We start from the raw sequence: 22,984 nt of genomic DNA on the forward strand, positions 1-22,984 counted from the left end.
GCGGGAGCGCGCGCGCGCCGGGCACAGGGAGCGGGAGCGCGCGCGCCGGGGCCCGGCCGACCCAGAGCTCGGCGCGTGCACGCACGCACGCACGCGCCTCCGCGCCCCCGAGCCGCCGCCGCCGCCGCCTGCTGCCCCCGCTCTCGCGAGACTTCCGCCCCACGCCTCGGGCTTCGCCCACCGCGCCTCACCTTGCGGGAGCTGTCCGCGGTGCTAGTTCTCGGGCCTGCCCGGGTCACGAGGTGAGAGGGCACCTAGGGGTCAGAAGGCACCTGGCAGGCCGGAGCAGCGCGAGGGAGAAGGGAAGCCTGTCACCCGCAATCCACGCTGCGGAGAAAGAACCTTCCAGAGCATCTGGGGCGAGCGCCAAGGCCCTCAGACCCCAGGCCGAGTGACGGAGGTGAGACAGACACGGACATCGGAAAGACGTGGACCGGAGGGTCGGTGTCCCGCCTGTCGTCCCAGCTACTCTGGAGGCTGAGCTCTGAGGACCGAGGTTCGAAGCCAGCCTGGGCAGGAAAGTCTGTGAGCCTCTTATCCCCAATGAGCCAACGAAAAGCTGGAAGTGGAGCCGTGAGTCAAGTGGTAGAGCACCAACCAGCCTTGAGCACAAAAGCTAGGAGACAGTGCCCAGGCCCTGAGTTCGAATTCTAGCACACACACACACACACACACACACACACACACACACAGAAACCCAGAAAAATAGATACTGCTGACCTATGGAAAGATCAAGACTTAGGCCAGGGTGTGGTTATGCTCCTCTGTAATTCTTCCTCCTGAAACAGGGTGAGGATGAAGAGTTCAAAACCAGTCTGGACTAGGTGATGTAATCTTGTCTCAGGAAAAATAAAGACATGAAAAGAAAAGGAGCAGGGCTGGGAAGGTGGCTTAGTTCGATTCCTCAGCACCACATATGCAGAAAAAAGAAAAAAAAAAGCTGAAAGTGGTGCTGTGGCTCAAGTGATAGAGTGCTCATTGCTGAGGGACAGCACCCAGGCACAGAGTTCAGGCCCCACAACTGACAAAAAAAAAAAAAAAGCCAAGTGGAAAATGATGAAAAGAAGTGACAAGAAAAAGGGACAGAAAGCTATCTAAAGCAATACATAGAGAGGGACAGGATTAGAAAAAAATACAGGAGGAAAAAGATTGAAGGAGCCAGGTATAGTAGTGCACACCTGTAGTTCCAGCAGACAGGAGGCTGAGGCAGAAGCATCATGAGTTCGAGACCATCCAGTACTGCATAACATGACATTGACCCTGTCAGAAAGGAAAGGGGAGGGGAGGGGAAGGAAAGCAGGAGAGGGGATGATATTCAGAAAAGAAACCCGGATAAATCTTCTCCAACTTATCACCTTGGAGAGTTGGTGAGAAGTGACCATTTAGAGATACAGGGCTGGGATGGGAAACAAGCTTTTATTGTGAGTGCTGTTTACACAGTGAGCCTCCTGTGGGATCTCCATACATAGCCAGCACCATTCTCTGTCCTTTCCCGACAGTGCCCTGCCACGTCCCACCCCACACCCCCACCATCCCAGGCCTGGAAGGGTGCCTCTGGCCGAGAGACACTGTAGAGATTCATGGGTAGAATAAAGGCCCATTGTCTTGACTCCAGCCTGCCAGGAGTAAGGCCTCACTCCCACAGCTGGGGTGGGAAGGGGAGAGGCGAAGAACAGGCTAGCAAGAACTAATGCAGGAAAGAAGAAGGAGTCCAGGTTGGCCAGGGCTGAGCAGGAAGGAACATTTACCAACTGACTCACCAGGAGGTAAAGAATCCTGGGTTATAGCTGGGCACCAGTGGCTCACACCTGTCATCCTAGCTACTCAAGAGGCTGAGATCTGAGGATCGAGGTCCAAAGCCAGCCAGGGTAGGAAAGTCTATGAGACTCTTATCTCCAGTGAACCACCAGAAAACCGGAAGTAGAGCTGTGGCTCAAGTGGTAGAACTCTAACCTTGAGCTGAAGAGTGCAGGGACAGCGCCCAGGCCCAGAGTTCAAGCCCCAAGACTGAAAAAAAAGGGGGGAGGGGGGAAGAGTGGAGTTGTGACTTAAGTGGTAGAGTACCCACCTTGAGAAAAAAAAACTCAGGAAAGGGAAAAACAAAGGAGGGGTTAACAATGCTCCATAGGAAATATACTCATTGCCTTACTCATTTAACTGTAACCCCTCTGTACAGTATCTTTACAATAAAAAATATATATATTTGGGCTAGGAAGGTGGCTCAGTGATAAAGTGCTTGCCTTGCATGCATGTGGCCCTGGGTTCGATTTCTCAGCATCACATAAGTAGAAAAAGCCAGAGGTGATGCTGTGGCTCAAGTGGTAGAGCGCTAGCCTTGAGCTGAATCACTAAGGGACAGCACCCAGGCCAGAGTTCAGGCCCCACGACCGACAAACAAATAAAATAAATATATATATTTTATAATAAAAGGAAAAGCCACCCAGGCCCTGAGTTCTTCAAGCCCCAGGATTGGCTCAAATAAAGAAGAAGAAAAAAGAATCCTGGATTATAGGCAGGACAACTGGGGCTGTCCCTTAGTGATTCTTGTCCCAGACTCATTGGCCTGGTCACTGTTCTCTGCCCCTGTAGCAATGGCAAGTACAGGCTGATGTTCAGAGCAGAACTGTAGGGAGGAGCCAATGAGAGCACAAAGCGGAACCAGCAGAGATCATAAGGCACGGCTCCTATAGGAGAGATGTTGAAGAAGATGGAGGACTTTGCATGGGTCTGAAGGAGAGGGGTCTGGGTTCCTCATAAAGTCCAAAGGGAGAAGAATCCACGTGGAATTTGACAAAAGGTATAATGTGGGTTATGTGGTTCTTACAGGGGAAATGCTGGGGTTCCCATCTGAAAGGGAGAAAGAGAAGGAGAGGGAGAGAGGACAGAGGACAAAGACGGAGGAGGAGGAGGAGGAGAAGGAGGAGGAGGAGGAAGAAGAGGAGGAGGAGGAGGAGGAGGAGGAAGAAGAGGAGGAGGAGGAGGAGGAGGAGGAAGAAGAGGAGGAGGAGGAGGAGGAGGAGGAGGAGGAGGTGGATAAGAATTGAGGTAGAAAGAAGATTGGAAGAATGACAGGGTCTTAGCCAGGCACCATGGCTCACATCTGTCATCCTAGCTACTCAGGAGGCTGAGATGTGAGGATCCAAGCCAGGCTCCAGTGGCTCATATCTAAAATCCCAGCTACTTAGGAGGCTGAGACTTGGAGGATCAAAATTTGAAGTTAGCCCAGGCAGGAAAGTTTGGAAGACACTATCCCTAAAATTACAAGCACAAAGCTGATCTGGAAGCGGAGCTTAAGCGCTAGAGCACCAAGCAAGCAGAATGAGCACAAGGCTCTGAGCTCAAACCATGGTTCTGGCAGGGAGAGAGGGAGAGAGAGGGAAGGGGGAAGAAAAAAAAAAGTGACCAGGTCCAAAATCAGAAAATAATTATAATAAAATGATTATAAAATAATAATACACAATAGAAGGAGCAATGCAGTGACAACCATTTAACAACCATTAAACAACTTTTATTTCACAGGTATGTGTGGAGGTATGTATGAGAAATAGTATACAGCAATGGTTAGGAATATGGACCATGGGAGATGGAGAGGGAAGGGGGGGACACTGTCCAAAAAGAAATGTACTCTTAAGACAGGCGCTAGTGGCTTCCACCTATAATCCTAGCTACTCAGGAGGCTGAGATCTGAGGATCATGGTTCAAAGCAAGCCTGGGCAGGAAAGCCCATGAGACTCTTATCTCCAATGAACCACCAGAAAACTGGAAGTGGCAATATGGCTCAAGTGGTAGAGCGCTTGCCCTGAGCTGAAGAGCTGAGGGACAGTGCCCAAGCCCAGAGTTCAAGCCCCATGACCTACCAAAAAGAAAGAAAGAAAGAAAGCCAGGTGCCAGTAGCTCATACCTGTAATCCTTGCTACTCAGGAAGCTAAGATATGAACATTGAGATTTGAAGCCAGCCCAGGCAGGAAAGTCCTTGAGACACTTATCTCCTATTAACTACAAGAAAACTGGAAGTAGCACTGTGGCTCAAAGTGGTAGAGCACTAGCCTTGAACAAAAGAGCTCAGGGATGTTAAGTGCCGACCTAGAAAACCATTTGGAAGAAAGAAGCATTTAATGTCAGCTGGAAGCTGACAGGCTATTTCTCGTGGGACAGAGAGTAGCAAATTGCTCTTGAAGCCATAGAGGTAGATATAGTGTCTGGAGTCTGAAGGCAGAAGGGCCTGGAGCAGGAAATCTCTGGGGGGGTTTTGTGTGTTGGTTTGTTGGTCTGGGCCTGGGCACTGTCCCTCAGTTCTTCAGCTCACAGTGAGCTCCCTACCATTTAAGCCACATGAGCACCACTTCCAGTTTTCTAGTGGTTTACTGGAGATAAGAGTCTCACGGACTTTCCTGCCTGGGCCGGCTTTGAACCATGATCCTCAGATCTCAGCCTCCTGAGTAGCTAGGATTACAGGTGTGAGCCTGGTTTGGGGCAGGAAATCTTTGTAGTCACAGCTGGACACTGGAGATATCAGACAGCCAGAGCAGGACATCCTATAGCCAGGGAAACTATCCTATATCTGGCACGGAGCAGAGACAATACATCTTATAATTGTCATGTAGCCAGGGGAAACATCCTATAGTAGAGACAATACATTCTGTAGCTGGCATCTTGTGACTATATACTAGAACCCACATGTGACTCAGACTGGGCATCCAGACTGTTACTGACACAGCTAGGGCTGGTGAGAATAGACAACTGTGCCCGGGCCTGGCTTGTGCATGACCCAGGGTGAAAGCTGTCAATCCAAAATAAGGGTGAATAAGTTTCCAAGGGACAGCGCCCAGGCCCTGAATTCAAGCCCCAGGACTGACTGACTGACTGACTGAATGCATGAGTGAATATGGACCATAAGCTAGGTACAGGTGGCTCATGCCTGTAATCCAAAGGAGATTGAAACCAGCCCTGGCAGGAAAGTCTGTGAAACTCTTATCTCCAGTGAACCACCAAAAAGCAGGAAGTGGAGCTGTGGCTCAAGTAGTAAAGCATTGGCCTTGAGTGAACAAGTCAAATGTGTATGTGAAAGGCCCCAAGTTCAAGCCCCACTACTGGAAAGAAAGGGGAAAAAAAGTCTTCAAAGAATACTCACAAATAGCCATAGACACATGAATACAGGCTTAACATAACTAGCTATCAGCAAAATGCAAATCTAAACCGCAATGAGAAACCACTTCACATCCCCTGGAATGGCTATAATCAAGGAGACAGACAAGCAGTAGCACTGAGCGGGGAAATGGGGCCTCTCAAACCATCCACCCATAGGGGAATTAAAAATGTAAAGAGCTACTTGCAGAAACAGTTTGCAGCCAGGTACTGGTGACTCACACCTGTAATCCCAGCTCCTCAGGAGGCTAAAATCTGAGGATCCCAGTTCAAAGCCAGCAAGCACAAGAAAGGCCGTGTAAGATTCTTATCTCCAATGAACCACCAAAAAAAGAAGAAGGAAGAGAAGGAGAAGAAGGAGAAGAAGAAGGAGAAGGAGGAGGAAGAGGAGGAGGAGGGAAGAAAGGGAGTAAGGAAGATAAAGAAAGAAAGAAAGAAAGAAAGAAAGAAAGAAAGAAAGAAAGAAAGAAAGAAAGAATAGAGCTATAATGCAAGTGGCAGAGCCATAGCCCTGAGCAAAAGCACCTTAGGAAAGGTGTCTAGCCCTCCTTCCTTTCCCCCAAGTTCAAACCCCAGGACAGGTATACAAAAGGAAAAGAAAACAGTTTGCAGTTTCTCTGATTTCTATTTTTTCTTTTCTTTTCTTTTTTTTTTTTTTTTTGTCAGTGGTGGGGGCTGAACTCTGGGCCTGGGTGTTGTCCATCGGCTCTTCAGCTCAAGGCTAGCACTCTACCACTTGAGCCACAGCACTACTTCTGGCTTTTTTTTGCTTATGTGGTGCTGAGGAATCAAACCCAGGGCCTCATGTATGCAAGGCAAGCACTCTACCACTGAGCCACCTTCCCAGCCCTATTTATTCGATTTATTTATTTATTTATTTATTCTATTTTTTTCTTCTGCCAGTCAGTCCTAGGGCTTGAACTCAGAGCCTGGGCACTGTCCCTGAACTTCTTCTTCTTTTTTTTTTTTTTTGCTGGTCATGGGGCCTGAACTCTGGGCCTCGGTGCTGTCCCTCAGCTCTTCAGCTCAAGGCTAGCACTCTACCACTTGAGCCACAGCGCCAATTCCGGATTTTTCTGTTTATGTGGTGCTGAGGAATCGAACCCAGGGCCTCATGCATGCTAGACAAGCGCTCTACCACTGAGCCTTCTTTCCTAGCCCCTGTCCCTGAACTTCTTTTGCTCAAGGATAACACTTTGCCATTTGAGCCACAGCACCACTTCAGGTTTTTTCTGTTATGTATTACTGAGGAATTGAACCCAGGGCTTCATGCATGCTAGGTAAGCACTCTACCTCTAAACCACTTTCCCAGTCCTTCTATTTAGTTATTTATTTTCTGTTGTCAGATGTGGGGCTTGAACTCGGGCCTGGGCACTATCCATGAGCCTCTTTGTGCTCAAGGCTAGCACTCTACCACTTGAGCCACAGTACCACTTCTGGTTTTTGAGTAGTTAATCAGAGGTAAGAGTCTCACAGTGATAGATTAAATTAGACTTTGCCAGAGAACCACGCAGACATACAGGTACAGAGAACAAAAAAAGGTTGATTGCTGACAAGACCCCTTCTCACAAGGGAGAAGTTTGAAGAAGCACCGTCTATTGTCTAGGATGATCTATATAACCTAGGAGGTCTAGGAGGGGCTAGAAGGGGCTAGGAAACAAGACCATGGTGTGGACGTGTGGGCCAGGGGCTTCATCATGGCCGACTAGGACTGATGGCTGCTGCCCAAGTAGTAGATAAGGGTCCTGCAGCTGCCCAGAGCTGAAGGTCACTCTAAGGGGCTCCTGTTGCCTTATATGGTGGTAGCTGCCCCAGAGAAGTGCCATCCCAAGGTAAAGGGGGCTGGCGGCTGATGATTTACTGCCTTTACTAAGTGAGCCTAGTGTTGCCTAGGAAGGGAGCATGCTCAGCTGTGGAGAGCGAAGGAGTGTGCTAGGCTATGGGAAGGCAGCTCATTTTGCTAACACACAGGAACTTTTCTGTCCTGGCTGGTTTCAAAGCGTGATCCTTAGATCTCAACCTCCTGAGCAGCTAGGGTTATAGGAATGAGCCACTGGAGCTCAGGATTTTTTTCTCTTTTTTTTTGCAATGCTGGGAATCAAATCCAGGGCCTGGCACACAAAGCACAGAATTCATGAACCTCTGAGTCATCCTCCCCAGCCCAGTTCAGAAATGTAAATACAGAGTTTCACTGGGCCTAGAAATTCTACTCGAGGGGCTGGGAAGGTGGCTCAGTGGTAGAGTGCTTGTCTTGCATGCATGAAGCCCTGGGTTCGATTCCTCAGCACCACATAAGCAAAAAGAAAAAAGCCGAAAGTGGTAGAGCGCTAGTCTTGAGCTGAAGAGCTGAGGGACAGCGCCCAGGCCCAGAGTTCAGGCCCCACGACTGGACCCCCCCCCCAAAAAAAAAAAAAAAAAGAAATTCTACTCGAAGAGAAATGAAAGATGTTCATAAAAAGATCAAGAATATTTATTGTAATGTCATTGATAGTGGCTAAGCCAGGGGCAGGTGGCTCATACCTGTAATCCTAGCTTCTCAGACAGTTAGATCTGAGGATGGCAGTTCAAAGCCAGCCAGAGCAGGAAAGTCCTTGAGACTCTCATCCAGTTAACCACCAAAAAAAAGAAGTAGAGCTATGGATCAAGTGGTAGAGCTCTAGCCTTGAGCAGAAGAGTTCAGGGACAGCACCCAGGTCCTGAGTTGAAGCCCAGGACTGGCACAAACACTCAAAAAATATACATCTTCTGATACATAAACCATATTTCAGTGTGTTATCATAAAAAGAAGATACTTCTGAGGCAGCTTGAGTCTCCAGGGCAAAAACACAGCCTGACCTCCTGTCTTGCCTTTCAATGGCCGCAGTGACTCCAAAAGACCACATGGGGGCACCCTTGTCTGCATGGACCAACACGTGCCAGCCAATTCTCCACTCTGGCCAGTTTCCCCCACAGCTCTAAGTGGTGCGGGATGCTGAGTAGCACACAGGCCTAGGTACAACCCAGCCTAATGATCACCTCTGCCAGCCTCGCCAGCAGCTCTGAACGTGGAATGAAGAACTCTGCACTGCTCACTTGTTCGTGTACAACAGGGACAGTAGCCAGGTGTGGGCTCAGGCTTGCAATCCTAGTTACTCAGGAGGATTGCAGTTCAAAGCCAGCTCAGGCAGGAAAGTCCATGAGACTCTTATCTCCAATTAAACAGCTGAAAAGCTGAGGGGCAGTGTCCAGGCCCAGAGTTCAAGTCCTGTGACTACAGGAAAAAAAAAAGAAAGAAAGAAAAAGCTGGAACCTACCAGCAACCACTTTTGCTGTCTCTGCCAATTGTTAAAGTTTCAATTTTAGACACTGATTTTTTTTTCCCCAGTCCTGGGCTTGAACTCAGGGTCTGGGCACTGTCTCTTAGTCTGTGCTCAAGGCTGGCACTCTACCACTTGAGCCACAGCACCACTTCTGGTTTTTTTCTGTGTATGTGGTACTGAGGAATGGAACCCAGGGCTTCATGCATGCTAGGCAAGCACTCTACCACTAAGCCACATTCCCAGCCTCCTCCAGCACTTTGTTTTTTCTCGATTGAGAGATTTGAACTCTGGGCCTGGGCACTATCCCTGAGCTCTTCAACTCAAGGCTAGCACTCTACCACTTGAGCCACAGTACCACTTCTAGTTTTCTGGTAGTTTATTGGAGATAACAGTCTCAAGGACTTTCTCAGCCTCTTGAGTAGCTAGGATTACAGGCATGAGCCACTGGTGCACAGCTACCTCCAGCACCTTTTATGCTGGCTATTTTGAGACAGGTTCTTGCTTTTTGTGTGTGTGCCTGTACTGGGGCTTGAACTCAGAGCCTGGGCATTGACCCTGTGCTCCTTTTACTCAAGGCTAACACTCTAATATTTGAGCCACAGAGCTATTAGTGGCTTTTTCTGTGATTAATTGGAGATCAGAGTCTCAAGGACTTTCCTGTCTGGGTTGGCTTCAAACCTTGATCCTCAGATCTCAGCCTCCTGAGTAGCTGGGATAATAGGCGTGAGGAAGCCACCAGTGCCTGGCTGCCGTGCAGTTCTGAGGGAAGTTTACAAGTCCCTTGGGGCGTCTGCTAGCTAAAGTCCACCGTCTTTGCTCCTCAGGAGTGACACGCTGTGCTGTCATTATCTGGAACAGTCCTAGGAAATTCAGCCTTGGCACAAAGGCAGTGATGAATCTGGGTTGCCCTTGGTTAATTACACTCCCTGCAGACAAATTTGGAAGAGCCATTCTCCTGTGCACCACAGGCAGCAAACACATCCATAGTATATGTGATGTGCATTTAGCCTTGCTGCCTAGAACACAAAACCCAGCTAAAGGTGGCTTGCACAAGACAAGTGTGTGTGTGTGTGTGTGTGTGTGTGTGTGTGTGTGTGTGTGTGTGTGTGTGTGTGTGTGTGTGTTGCCATCCTGGGGGTGAACTCAGGCTGGGCACTGTCCCTGAGAGTTTTTTTTTTATTTTATTATTTTTTTGGGGGGGATCTGGTCGTGGGGTCTGAACTTTGGGCCTGAGTGTTGTCCCTCAGCTCTTCAGCTCAAGGCTAGTGCTCTACCACTTGAGCCACAGCGCTACTTCCGGTTTTTTGCTTTTTGCTTATGTGGTGCTGAGGAATCGAACCCAGAGCCTCATGCATGCAAGGCAAACGCTCTACCACTGAGCCAACTTCCCAGCCCTCCCTGAAAGTTTTTTGCTCAAAGCTATCTGTGGCTCTACCACTTGGGCCACAGCTTTACTTCTGGTTTTGGGGTAGCTAATTGGAGATAGACTTCACTGCCCAGGTTGGCATTGAATTTTGATCTGATTCAGATCTCAGCTTCCTGAATAGCTGGGATTATAGGCATGAGCCACTGACACCTGGGTAAAACTTTTTCTCATATGAGAAGCCTAGGAAGGGCTGGGAATGTGCCTTAGTGGTAGAGCACTTGCTTTGCATGCATGAGGCCTCGGTTCAATTCCTCAGCACCACATAAGCAGAAAAAGCCAGAAGTAGTGCTGTGGCTCAAGTGGTAGAGCACTAGCCTTGAGCTGAAGAGCTGAGGGTCAGTGCCCAGGCCCAGAGTTCAAGCCCCACAACCAACAACAACAACAACAAAAGGCCATGGGGGCTGGGAAGGTAGCTCAGTGGTAGAGCGCTTGCCTTGCATGCATGAGGCCCTGGGTTCGATTCTCACCACATAAGAAAAAAAGAAAAAAGCCGGAAGTGGTGCTGTGGCTCAAGTGGTAGAGTGCTAGCCTTGAGCTGAAGAGCTGAGGGACAGTGCCCAGGCCCAGAGTTCAGGCCCCACGACCAGACCCCCCAAAAAAAAGAAGAAAAAGAAGGAGGAGGAGGAGGAGGAGGAGGAGGAAGAGGAGGAGGAGGAGGCCAGGCACTAGTGACTCACACCTGTCATCCCAGCTACTCAGGAGGCTGAGATCTAAGAATCGCAGTTCAAACCCAGTCTGGGCAGGAAAGTTTGTGAGACTCTTATCTCCAATTAACCACCAGAAAACTGGAAATGGTGCTGTGACTTAAAGTGGTAAAGCATTGTTAGCTTTGACCAAAAGAGTTCAGGGACAGCACTCAGGGCTTGAGTTCAAGCCCCAGTAGTGGCATGCCTGCATGTGTGCATGAACACACACACACACACACACACACACACACACACACACACAAAATGGTGACAACAGAAACAGTTCTTTTTTATTTTCTGTTGTGCAGCTTGAACTCAGGGACTGGTCACTGTCCCTGAGCCTTTTCATTCAATGCTAGTGCTCTACCACTTGAGCCATAGCTCTATTTCCAGCTTTTTGCTGGCTAATTGGTAATAAGATTTGCTTAGAGCCGGGCGCCGGTGGCTCACGCCTGTAATCCTAGCTACTCAGGAGGCTGAGATCTGAGGATCGAGGTTCAAAGCCAGCCCGGGCAGGAGAGACCGTGAGACTCCTATCTCCAATAAACCACTAGAAAACCGGAAGTGGCGCTGTAGCTCAAGTGGTAGAGCGCTCGCCTTGAGCTGAAGAGCTGAGGGACAAGCGCCCAGGCCCAGAGTTCAAGCCCCACAACCACCAAAAAAAAAAAAAAAAGAAAAAAAAAAAAAAGATTTGCTTAGACATTCCTCCCCAGGCTAACTTCACACCACCATCCTCAAATCTCAGCCTCCTGGGTTGCTAGGATGATAATACAGGTATAGGCTACCAGTGCCTGGCTTATTCTTACCAATGTGGAGAGAGGGGGAAGGGGAAATGGGCAGGAAGAGAGGTGACCCAGGAAAGAGGGTCCCATCTCCAGTGGTATTCCTAGTACTCCAGATCCAAGGTGTTGGGAACAGCAACAAAATGACTGTGTTTCTCAAAGAGCTGAGTCTGCAGCATGTGAAGTGAAGGCTGCAGGCTCTATGTAGAGAGCTTTCAGACAAGCTGATTCAGCCACTCCCCCACTGAAATGAAGCAGAAAATGTTCAATCACACACAATCACAATAAAACCACTGGGCCTGAATTCTTGCCTGTCAACACAAGCAGCTGGGGCCGGGCAGGCGGCCTTGGCTGCTCCGGAAGCTAGAAGCTAACATCCGTTTGTCTTTCCCTCCAGGCTGGCTTCTAAGCTTTACTGCTCTGTAGCTGAGTGGACCAGGCCAGGGTCCAGTCTATCTATGAAAATTGGGGTGACGATGTCCTGTAGGTGCCGTGAAGGACAACAAGACACAACTCCAAGAAGTAAGTCCTGCTACCATCATTTCCATTTTATTTTATTTTGGTGCCAGTATTAGGGCTTGAACTCAAGGCCTGAGGGCTACCCTTTAGCTAGCATTGATCACTGGAACCACAGCTTCGTGTGTGTGTGTGTGTGTGTGTGTGTGTGTGTGTGTGTGTGTGTGTGTGTGTGTGTGTGTGTGTACATATATATTTGATTTCCAGTCCTGGGCTTGAACTCAGGACCTGGGCACTGTCCCTGAGCATCTTTTGCTCAAAGCACTCTAACACTTGAGCCACAGCTCCACTTCTGTTTTTTTCTGTGTATGTGGTACTGAGAATCAAACCCAGGGCTTCATGTACGCTAGGCCAGCACTCCACCACTAAGCCACATTCCCAGTCCATTTCTATCTTTTTGCTGGTTAGTTGCAGGTAAGAATCTCATAGCGTTTCCTGCTGGGGCTAGCTTTGAACTTCAATCCTCAGATCTCAGCTTCCCGAGTAGCTAGGAGTTCAGGTTCGAGTCATTGGCACATGGCTTTCGTTTCCATTTTGCAGAGAAGGAAACTGAGGCACAGAGAAGTCCATGCTTAGCTTGACCAAGGGCAGAGTTTGCCAGGGTCAGAGTTGGGATTTAAATCCCTCCCTTCCACTAAATATATGGTAGACTGCCAGCTAAGCAAGCAGGTCCAGTTAGCACAAGGCCCTGAGTTCAAACCCAAGCACAACCAATAAAATAAGTAACCAACTAACAGGATTTCAACAGTAACAAGGGACTTCAGGGATAATAGCTGGCTTTTGATAAGTCTCTCAGGAGACATGAACTTTGCACAACTGAGTGGCTCTTCTGGTTATTCTGAGTCTGGTCTTTTGGCAATACTAGGGTTTGAACTCAGGGCCTCACATTTGACGGCCAAGTATTCTCTCTACATCTGTGTGTATGTGTGTGCGTGTGTACCAGGACTTGAACTCAGGGCTTGAGTACTGTCCCTTAGCTTTTTCACTCAAGGGTTGCACAGCTCCATGTCCAGCTTTTTGCTGGTTAATTGGAGATAAGTCTCACAGATGTGTCTACCCCAGCTGGTCTCAAACCATGATCCTTAGAGTTCAGCCTCCTGAGTAGCTAGGATTATAGTCGTGAGCCACCAGCACCCAGCCAGAGACCTTGTCTTTTTATTATTTTTATTTTATTTTATTTTGTTTTTGTCGGTTGTGGGGCTTGAACTTGGGGCCTGCTGTCCCTGAGCTGTTTTGCTCAAGGCTTAAACTCTGCCACTTTGAGCCATAGTGCCACTTCTGGTTTTTTGAATGGTTAAGAGTCTCATGGAGACTTTCCTGCCTGGGCTGGCTTTGAACCATGATCCTCGGATCTCAGCCTCTTGGGTAGCTAGGATTACAGGTGTGAGCTACCAGTGCCTGGCTTTAATTTTTTTATTGTTATTATAACAGTGATATACAGAGGGGTTTCAGTTACATAAGTAATGACTGCATTTCTTTTTGGACAATGTCTCCCCCTTCGCTCACTCTCTCCCACTTTTTCCCTCTCATCCCCACCCACAACTTGTATAATTTTCCATATAGTGTCTAGTACCACTGCTGCATCTGTTCACCCTTTATCCCTCCATTTCTGTGGGAGACGTTGTCTTTAAAACAAAAAAACTGGAAGCTAATTTCTCTGCTCTGAATGTGAGCTGGGCTCTCTTCCAACAGATAAAATGAAGCAGAAATGATGTGGAAATGAGGGTGGGCAAATTCAGAGGGGGCTGGGCTGCCAAAGGCACGGAGCCCCTGGCCTGCCTGCACACTCTCTCATCATAGCTCACTGTGGGGGAGGAGTTGGGGGGGGAGCCAGCTGCTCTGACATGGGTTGAGCAGTGAAGGAACCAGAAACCTCTGATCAACAGTCTGAATAAACCCAGCCAGAACCGGGAGAAGGGGGGGGGGGCTGGTGACTCACACGGAGTCCCCCTTCTGACTTTCCTGCAACTGGGAACAGAGGAGGAAGAGGAGGCTGAGCTCAGCATGCGCTGAGAGATTTGGCCACCAGGATGAGTGAGCCACAGAAAGAACCCCAGAGGCAAGGACTCTGGCAGGCCAGGCCACGCCCCTCCACCCACAGTGAGAAGAATTTCATTTGCCACTATGAGTTTGAAACACATTAGGGAAAGTAAGCCAGGCCCCCCAGCAGTGGCTCACACCTGTAATCCCAGCTACTCAGGAGGCTGAGATCTGAGGATGGAAGTTTGAAGCCAGGTCAGGCTGGAAAGTCCATTAAGATGCTTATCTCCAATTAACTCCCAAAAAAGGCTCAAGTGGTAGAGCATCAGGCAGGTGCCAGCGGCTCAGGCTTACAATCCTATAATGCCTACAATGTCTATAATCTCAGGAGGCTGAGATCTGAGGATCACAGTTTGAAGCCAACCAGGCAGAAAAGTCTGAGAGACTCAATTCCAATAAACTACTCAGAAAAAGCTGGAAGTGGCACTGTGGCTCAAATGGTACAGTGCTAGCCTTGAGCATAAAGAGGGGACAGCACCCAGGCCCTGAGTTCAAGCCCTAGGGCCAGCAAAAAATTATATATACATACATACATACATATATATATATATATATATATATATATGGAAAGTAGTGCTTTTTTCCAAGTCTTTCTCTACTTTTGCTCCTTTACCCCAGCTCTTTTCATCTCCCTTGTACAATTTTTAAAATTTATATTAAGCACGAATACTTGTGAAAAGTGATAAACAGCCAACAGCCTTGGTACCCAAGGCTCAAAGAGTGTCGCCTTTCTCCAGCCATTCTTTGTAGCAGTTTACTACAATGTGCCCCCTTTTGCAGATGACAAGCAAAGCCCGGGCCCAAAGAGGAAGAAAATCTTGCAAGGTCACAAAGGGGCAGGAAGAAGCTAATGAGGCCTTAACTCCAGGGTCTATATCTCATTTATCCAGACTCTTTGTTTGTGGTGCTGGTACTGAGGCTTGAACTGAATGGCTCATTGCTCTTGCTTTGTGCTCCTCCTCCTCCTCTTCCTTTTCTTCTTCTTCTTCTTCTTCTTCTTCTTCTTCTTCTTCTTCTTCTTCTTCTTCTTCTTCTTCTTCTTCTTCTTCTTCTTCTTCTTCTCTGGCTGGCACTGTACCACTTGAACCATGTCTCCACTTCTGGCTTTTGGCTGCTTAACTGCAGACGAGAATTTCTTGGATTTGTCTGCCTACTGAATAGCTAGGATTGCAGGCATGAGCCACTAGCATCTTAGTAGTTCTTTCTTTTGCAAGTAGAGCAACAAAAAATAAGTGTGGTAGAGATGTGACAAACCAGTGTACTGACTTCTTACAGGTTATTAAAAAAAAATTACAGAGCCAGGTACTGGTGGCTCACACCTGTAATCCTAGCTACTCAAGAGCCTGAGATCTGAAGATCAAGGTTTGAAGCCAGTCCAGGCAGGAAAATCTGGGGGACTGTCATCTCCAGTTAACCACCAAAAAAGCCAGAAATGGAGCTGTGGCTCAAATGGAAGAGCCCTAGCCTAGAGCAACAAAGTTCAGGGACAGCTCCAGGACCAGAGATCTAGCTGACAAAATACATTTACACTTAAACATACAAAGGGGGAAAAAAAAACCCTCTAATCTTAAAGTTAGGACCCTGCAGTCTTTGACTGTCACCTTAATCTTTCAGAATAATGTCCTTTTGTTCCTTTTTTTCTTTCCTTTTCCTTTTCTTTTCTTTTTGCCGGTCCTGTGGCTTGAACTCATGACCTCGCTGCTGTCCCTAAGGTTTCACTCCAGGCTGGCGCTCCACCACTTGAGCCATACCTGTACTCACGGACTTTCCTGTTTGGCCTCAAACCTTGATCCTCACATCTCAGCATCCTGCGTTGCTGGGATGACCCGCTTTCTCAGATGAGCCTCCTCTCTCCATCCTTAGGCGTTTGTCTCCTTCCCCAAGGCTCCCGCGTTTTGGCGGGGGTCCCCACCCCGCTTTCCTGCCATCCTTTCCTCTCCACCCTCCCTTCCCAGCCTGGTGAGTTTCTCCCTTGTCCCAGGTACTCTGGGCTCTTTCTGGCCTCCCCAGCTCACTCGTCTCTGCGGCCTCCCCCCACTCCCCTTCCCCTGTCCCCCCCCCCCTCTCCAGCCGAGGCTGCGCACCCCGCAGCGCCCGCGCTGACAGCCTAATGAATGGCTTCGGCGGTAATTAGCGACCCCGCGGCTAATCAGGACGCGCATTTCCATTTTAAGTGCTGCGGTAAGGGGGGGGGGGCTCCTCGCCGATCTCTCCCCGAGTCAGGAGCGGGGGCGCACGGGGGGAGGAGAGGAGGGTCGTCCGCCGCTGGGCCCTGGGCGGCCAGCCGGGGGTCCCCATCTCCACTCCGGGGAAACCGCCGCTCCAGGCCTCTGTCTCCAAATGGCAGACCGACCCCGGCGTGCATGCGTGTGCGTGTGTGTGTGTATGCGTGTGCGTGTGTGTGCCACAGCTTGAGCCACAGCTCCACGTCCAGCTTTTTCTGTGTAGGTGGTACTGAGGAATCGAACCCCGGGGCTTCTTGCAGGCTAGGCAAGCACTCTACCACCGAGCCACGTTCCCAGCCCGGGACAAACCTCTCGTTCGCGTTTCCTGGAGTTCATTTCCATAAGCATTACTTTGTGTGATCGGATGGACGGCCTCCTTTCCCAGTCCCCGCCGCCCTCCTCGCGCAGGCTCCGCGAGCCCGCAGGACCTGGGGCGCGAGGGTGACAGCACCCTCCCCCGGACCCCAGGGCTCGGTGCATGCGCAGGAGATCGGAGAGCCGGGGGGGGGAGGGCCCGGGGCTCCAGCACCCCCGGGGGGCGGGGAGGGTGTGGAGAAGGGCGCGCCCCGACCGCTGGAGCGGACAGCTGTCACTGGCGGGAAGACAATAATGGCGAGCGGGAGAGGAAGGCGCGCGACCCCAGGCACTTAGCGCCCCCGCATCTTTCGGGGTCACCTACACAAGCCCCACCCTGGGTGCGACCCTCACCACGCCTGGTAGTTACCAGCGCGCGCCCGATCAGATCTGCCCTGCTCCCTCCTCGGTTCTGTCGGGGAGGGGGGGGGCCCTGGGCGGCTCCGAGTCCATCCCCCACCCCACACCCCGTTTCTTTTGGGCCTTTTCTGGGTTCTGAACTCAAGGCCTCGCGCACTCCCTTGGGCCACACCTCTACTTCTAGCTTTGGAGGTGGGAGGGCTGGTCGGTAGTGGGGCTTGAGCTCTTTTGCTCCAGGCCAGCGATTCACCACTTTGAGCCTCGGTGGGGCGTTGGAGGCTGAGATCTGAGGGCCACGGTTCAAAGCCAACCTGAGCAGGAAAACCCATGAGACTCTCATCTCCCATAAACCACTCAAAAACCGGAAGTGGCGCGGTGGCTCAAGTGGTAGAGCGCCCGCCTTGAGCTGAGGAGCAGGGGACGGCGTCCAGGCCCAGAGTTCAAGCCCCACGACCGACCAAAAATAAAAATAGAGGAACTCAAAGGGCCTGAGAGGCCCAGGCCGACCAGGGGTCCCACCCACTCGGGGAGCAGTGCGGGGCGCACCCCACAGCACGCGGCCCGGCGGGCCACGTCCGGGCCCGAACCTCGGCTCCGCCCCCCGCCCTCGGGGAAGTCATCCCGCCGAGCGCAGGGCGGCCCTTGGGGCAGGAGGGAAGGGTCCCCGAGGGTCCCGGGCCGAGGTCCCCCGTAAGCCGCCGGGAAGCCGGGGAGCGGGGGACCAGGGAATGAACCGGGCAGGGCTCGGAACCTGGGGTACGGAGAGCCGTTTTAATTCAGGTCGTTCCTTTAGGGAGGTCGAGGGGGATTCGGAAGGGACTTGATGTCGATTACCGGGGAGACCTCGCCTCCCAAGTTACCCCAGGGCGCTGCTACCGCGCGCCGCGGACTGAGCCACCCCGGCGCCGGGCAACTGAGGACGCGGACTGGACACCAGAGGCGGGACGGGGCGTGGCCGGACAAGGGGCGTGGCTTCTTATGGTGTTTGACGGTCGAGGAGGGGCGGGGCTTGGAGAGCGGGGACGTAGCCTCTTAGGTTCCAGGGAGGCCGAGTTGGGGGCGTGGTCTATAGAAAGGGGCGGGGTCTCGCGCTCCGGGCGTGGCCTCGGCCAAAGGCGCGGAGCACAAGGCTCGGAGCGCGCGCGGGTTAGAGCTGCGCCCACCGGAGCGAGAGGCGTGGGAAGCCGGCGATCGCGGGGTCCCGCCAGCGTCCACGCCTTTCCTGCATCCTTGGTCCCCTTTCCGGGCGCCCCTCCCAACACCGCCGCGGCCATGCAGCCCCGGTGGGGTTGAGGCGTCCCCATGGTCGAGCCAGCGGTCGCGACGACCAGGGCGCATGGAGAACTTCCGTAAGGTGCGCTCGGAGGAGGCGCCGGCGGGGAGCGGGGCGGAGGGGGGCGGCGCAGCCCCGGGGCCCTTCGCCGACCTGGCGCCGGGCGCCGTGCACATGCGGGTCAAAGAGGGGAGCAAGATCCGCAACCTGCTGGCCTTCGCCACCGCCAGCATGGCGCAGCCGGCCACGCGCGCCATCGTCTTCAGCGGCTGCGGCCGGGCGACCACCAAGACTGTCACGTGCGCCGAGATCCTCAAGCGCCGCCAGGCCGGCTTACACCAGGTCACGCGGCTGCGCTACCGGAGCGTGCGCGAGGTGTGGCAGAGCCTCCCGCCCGGGCCCGCGCCCTCCCCGGCCCCCGCTCCCGGAGAGCCCGCCGCCAGCCTCAGCGTTCTGAAGAACGTGCCCAGCCTCGCCATCCTACTTTCCAAGGACGCGCTGGACCCGCGACAACCCGGCTACCAGCCCCCGAACCCCGATCCCGGTCCTTCTGCGGCGTCCACCGCGCCCACGTCTAAAAGGAGCCTGGGCGACCCCGCGGCCGGAGAAGGCGCCGCGAAGCGGTCTCATCCTGGACCCGGGGAGGGGGGCGCGGGCCGGACTGCCTGAGGTGACAACTCCCTGGCTTGGGCCACTTAGAGCCACTGGATCTTTTCCCCCCAACACCTTCAGTCTTCTGTATCTGGGTACCCCCCGGGTGCCCACAGCCTGGACACAAACTTCTCAGACTGGTGTCATGGACCCCTCTCCCCCGCAAGGCCACAAGAGAGGGGGCCCAGGAGTGGCAGGAGGAGAACCCGGAGTAGCTTCGAGGGATGTGTTGGCCGAAGAGGCAAAAACTTCACTTTTTTTCTGGGGCTGTAACTAACTGGGACATGCTTCAGGAAGGCAGGGGTGGGTGGTGGGACAGGACCCTCAGTATGGATGAGTGGGGAGCGGGGACTCTGGTAGCTAGGGAGAGCCCTTGGAATCAGCCCCGCAATTGACTGGAGGGCACAAGCTAAGGAACTATAGGGGAGTCTGAGATGTGGGGGAGTCCTAGTCTGTGTCATCGTGTCCCTCGCCCCCCTGTAACAACCTGGTGGCTTGGCCCAGAGCGAGAAGCCTGGACAGAATATCCCAAGCTTTCCCCCCTTGAGCCCTACAGCTGGAGGAGTTTTGCTCCCAATAAAACAAATACAATAATAGCTCTGTCCCCAGGTCTTTTCCTACTCACCTGCCTACTCCCCCTCCCCCTTCTGTCTCCATCTTAGCCTTGGCATCTTCAGGGTTAAGCAGAACTTCAAAATGGTTGCAAGGGGACACACTGCCCAAGGCCCGGCTCTCCTGCCCTGCTTGGCTGGGCTCTGGGAATCAGCAACTGCATGGCTGGAAGAAAATCTGTGCCCCCTCCCCCTTTTATGTCCCTACAGAGGGGGAAAGGGGCAGCTCCTCCTTTGGGGGTAGGGGAGGGAGAAGAACATGGTGGAGCTCTTGTGAGGGTCACCGTGAAGGGCACGAAGGTTCCTAAGCTTGCAGTCTTCTTTGCCATCCACAGCCTTGCCCAGAAGCCTGGCACGAAGTGCCCGAAGCAGGATCTCCCCTTGACTGCCCTTTCTCTGCAAAAGGACAGCACACCCTTGGGAAGAGGGGGGAGGAGAGAAGCTGAGCACAGATTCACGGCCAGAAATTACTATTCAGCACAGAAGCTGGGACTTGGGCTCTGAATCACTGCAGGCTCCCTGATAAGCTGCCGCTTCCAGCTACCGAACAGCTGTGCTGTCAGATAACAGCCTTGGAGCCCTGCCTGTCTCCTCGCCCAGCTCTGAAGTAGGCTGAGATGGGGGGTGGGGGGGGGTACTGTGTGCAAAGAGTGGGAGGGGTGAGTGTAACCCCATGGTCTCAGGAGCAGACTCCCCCCACTGCAACTCAGCAGAACCCCTGAAAAGGGAGAGATGGGAAACAAAGCCTGTGTGAGTTATTTTGCTGGCAGACCCCCTAAAAGAAATCCTGTGCTGGGCTGGGAAGGTGGCTCAGTGGTAGAGCGCTTGCCTTGCAAGCCTGAGGCCCTGGGTTCGATTCCTCAGCACCATATAAGCAAAAAGAAAAAAAGCCGGAAGTGGTGCTGTGGCTCAAGTGGTAGAGCGCTAGCCTTGAGCTGAAGAGCTGAGGGACAGCACCCAGGCCCAGAGTTCAGGCCCCATGACCGGACCAAAAAATAAATAAATAAATAAATAAATTAAAAAAAAAAAAAAAGAAATCCTGTGCTAATGACAAGAGGTAGGCTTCAGTAATTGTGGGGGGGGTCTCCAGGGAGGGTGGACATCCCCCCCAAAAAAAATCTCTGCTTATACTTTGAGCCTTGTCCAGACTCCCTGATTGCCCCTTCTGATTTCCTTTGTTGTTGTTTTTTCCCCCTTGTATCATCCCTGGTGCTTGAACAGGGCCTAGATGTTCCTGAGCTTTTGTGTTCAAGGCTAGTGTTCTACCGGTTGAGCCACAAACTCCACATCTGGCTTTTTGGTGGATAATTGGAGATGAGTCTCACAGACTTTCTGCCTGGGCTGGCATCCAACTGTGATTCTCAGATCTCAACCTCCTGAGTAGCCAAGATTATAGGCCTGAGCCAGGGGCTCTTGTGTGTTTTTCTTTCCTTTCTTTCTTTCTTTCTTTCTTTCTTTCTTTTTTTTTTTTTTTTTTTGAGACAAGAGGTAGTACAGCCTGATCTGCTCTTGAACTCTAGATCCTCTTGCCTCAGCCTCAGGGTGCTAGGATTACTGCCATTAACCTTCTCTAGCTTGATTTGCTCTTCTTGATGAGTCCCTAAGGAGAGTCAATAGGTTTAGGTGTTCTTGGCTGACCCTCTCATAGGCAACCCAAGAAGCATGGAAAAGGCCAGGCACAAGTAGTTCATGCCTGTAATTCTAGTCCATTTAGGAGGCTGAAATCTGAGGATCTAGGTTTGAAGCTAGCTTGGTCAGGAAAAGTACATGAGGGTCTTATTTCTGATTAACCACCAACAAGCTGCAAGTGAAGGTGTGGCTCAAGTGGTAGAGTGCCTTGATTGAAAAAGGCAACCAAGAGCATGAGGCCCTAGTTCAAGCTCAGTTGCAACACACACACACACACACACACACACACACACACACACACACACACACACACACACACACACACACACACACACACACACACACACTGTAGTCATGGGGATGGAAATGGGGCAGACTGGAAAGCTAGCGAGGCCAGGCAGCCTGGAACTATAGGGCTTCTCTTACAGCATTAGGTCTTCTGACATCCAGGAGACCGGCTATGCGAGGACCAAACAGTGAATTAGGGGTTTGTAGAGGAGGAAAGGGGAGGCTTCCAGATTCAGCACAGTAAAAGCTTCAGAAGCCCAGTGCCAGTGACTCACGCCTGGAATCCTAGCTACTCAGGAGGCTGAGATCTGAGGATCAAGGTTCAAAGCCAGCTTGGGCAGGAAAGTCCCAGAGACTCTTATCTCTAATGAACCACCAGAAAACTGGAAGTGGTGCTGCGGCTCAAGTGATAGAGCACTTGCCTGGAGCTGAAGAGCTGAGAGACAGCGCCCAGGCCCAGAGTTCAGGCCCCAAGACCGACAAACACACACAAAAGCTTCAGAAGCTGCCTGTCCTCTGTTAGCCACGAATCTGCCATGGCAATCATTCCAACTTCCAATCAACTTCATACACTGCCCAGTTGTGGAGGGAGATATGTCCTTTGTGGGGTGACATACACATTGTCCTCTCAACCCTGGCTCTTTACCTTCCAACCCCATTAATTGAGTAGTTTATGTTGTTGCTTTTTATTTTCTTTTTGATCCCAGTCCTGGAATTTGAACTCAGAGTCTGGGTGCTATCTCTGAGTTTCCTCCCCTCCCCTCAGGGCTAGCACTTGACCAATTGAGCCACAGCTCCACTTTTGACTTTTTTTTCTTTGTCAGTCATGGGGCTTGAACTCTGGGCTTGAACCCTGTTCCTCAGCCCTTCAGCTAAAGGCTAGCGTTCTACCACTTGAGCCACTGGGCCACTTCCAGTTTTCTGAGTGGTTTATTGGAGATAAGAGTCTCATGGACTTTCTTGCCTGGGCTGGCTTTGAACCGTGATCCTCAGATCTCAGCCTCCTGAGTAACTAGGATTACAAGCGTGAGCCACTGGCATCTGGCACACTTTTGGCTTTTTTGATAGTTCACTAGAGACAAAGTCTCATGAGCTTTCCTGCCCAGGCTGGCTTTGAACTGTGATTCTCAGATCTCAGCCTCCAGAGCAGCTAGGATTACAGGTGTGAGCAGCCAGAGACCAGCTTAGGTGGGTAGTTTTTGTCATCATCCTGTCTATAAGGGCTCACAGATGGTGTAGACTCCTAGATGGCTGAAGGAAGGGGTAGAGAAGAAAGAAAAGAAAAATTCAGCCTCAAGATTCTCACAGATACTTGTGTGAAATTGTGCCCTCACCAGTATAATCCTTTGGCAAGCCTTATGGGCACCTGCTGAAGCTTAAGCCCATAATTGAATGAATCCTGCCAGCCTGCCCTGCTCCCTGCCCAGCTCCTGACACATGAGAAGCCATTGGAGAGTTTCTGAATGGACTCATAGAGCCACATTTCTCAACTATGATGATGCTGGTGGGATTGGAGGTGACTAAATTGGTAGAGCACTAGCCGATGAATGAACGTGTCAGGTATTGAGTCCAACTCTCAGTATTAGACAAAAGGAAAAAGAAAAGAAAGACCGGGGCTGGGAAGGTGGCTCAGAGGTAGAGTGCTTGCCTTGCATGCATAAGGCCCTGGGTTCGATTCCTCAGCACCACATAAGCATAA

General features: G+C 51.5%; 1 protein-coding gene across 1 annotated transcript; it reads left to right on the plus strand.

Annotated features, from left to right (window-relative positions):
• The first annotated feature begins 17,961 nt into the window (after window positions 1-17,961).
• Rpp25 (ribonuclease P and MRP subunit p25) lies at window positions 17,962-19,378 on the plus strand. Its single transcript, XM_070042893.1, has one exon. The coding sequence runs from the start codon at window positions 18,170-18,172 to the stop codon at window positions 18,773-18,775; it is 606 nt and encodes a 201-aa protein (XP_069898994.1). The 5' UTR covers window positions 17,962-18,169; the 3' UTR covers window positions 18,776-19,378.
• The last annotated feature ends 3,606 nt before the right edge of the window (window positions 19,379-22,984 follow it).

This window comes from Dipodomys merriami, unplaced genomic scaffold, assembly GCF_024711535.1.
Source record: "Dipodomys merriami isolate MVZ:Mamm:240054 unplaced genomic scaffold, mDipMer1.0.p SCAF_33, whole genome shotgun sequence".
NCBI classification, from domain to species: domain Eukaryota; kingdom Metazoa; phylum Chordata; class Mammalia; order Rodentia; family Heteromyidae; genus Dipodomys; species Dipodomys merriami.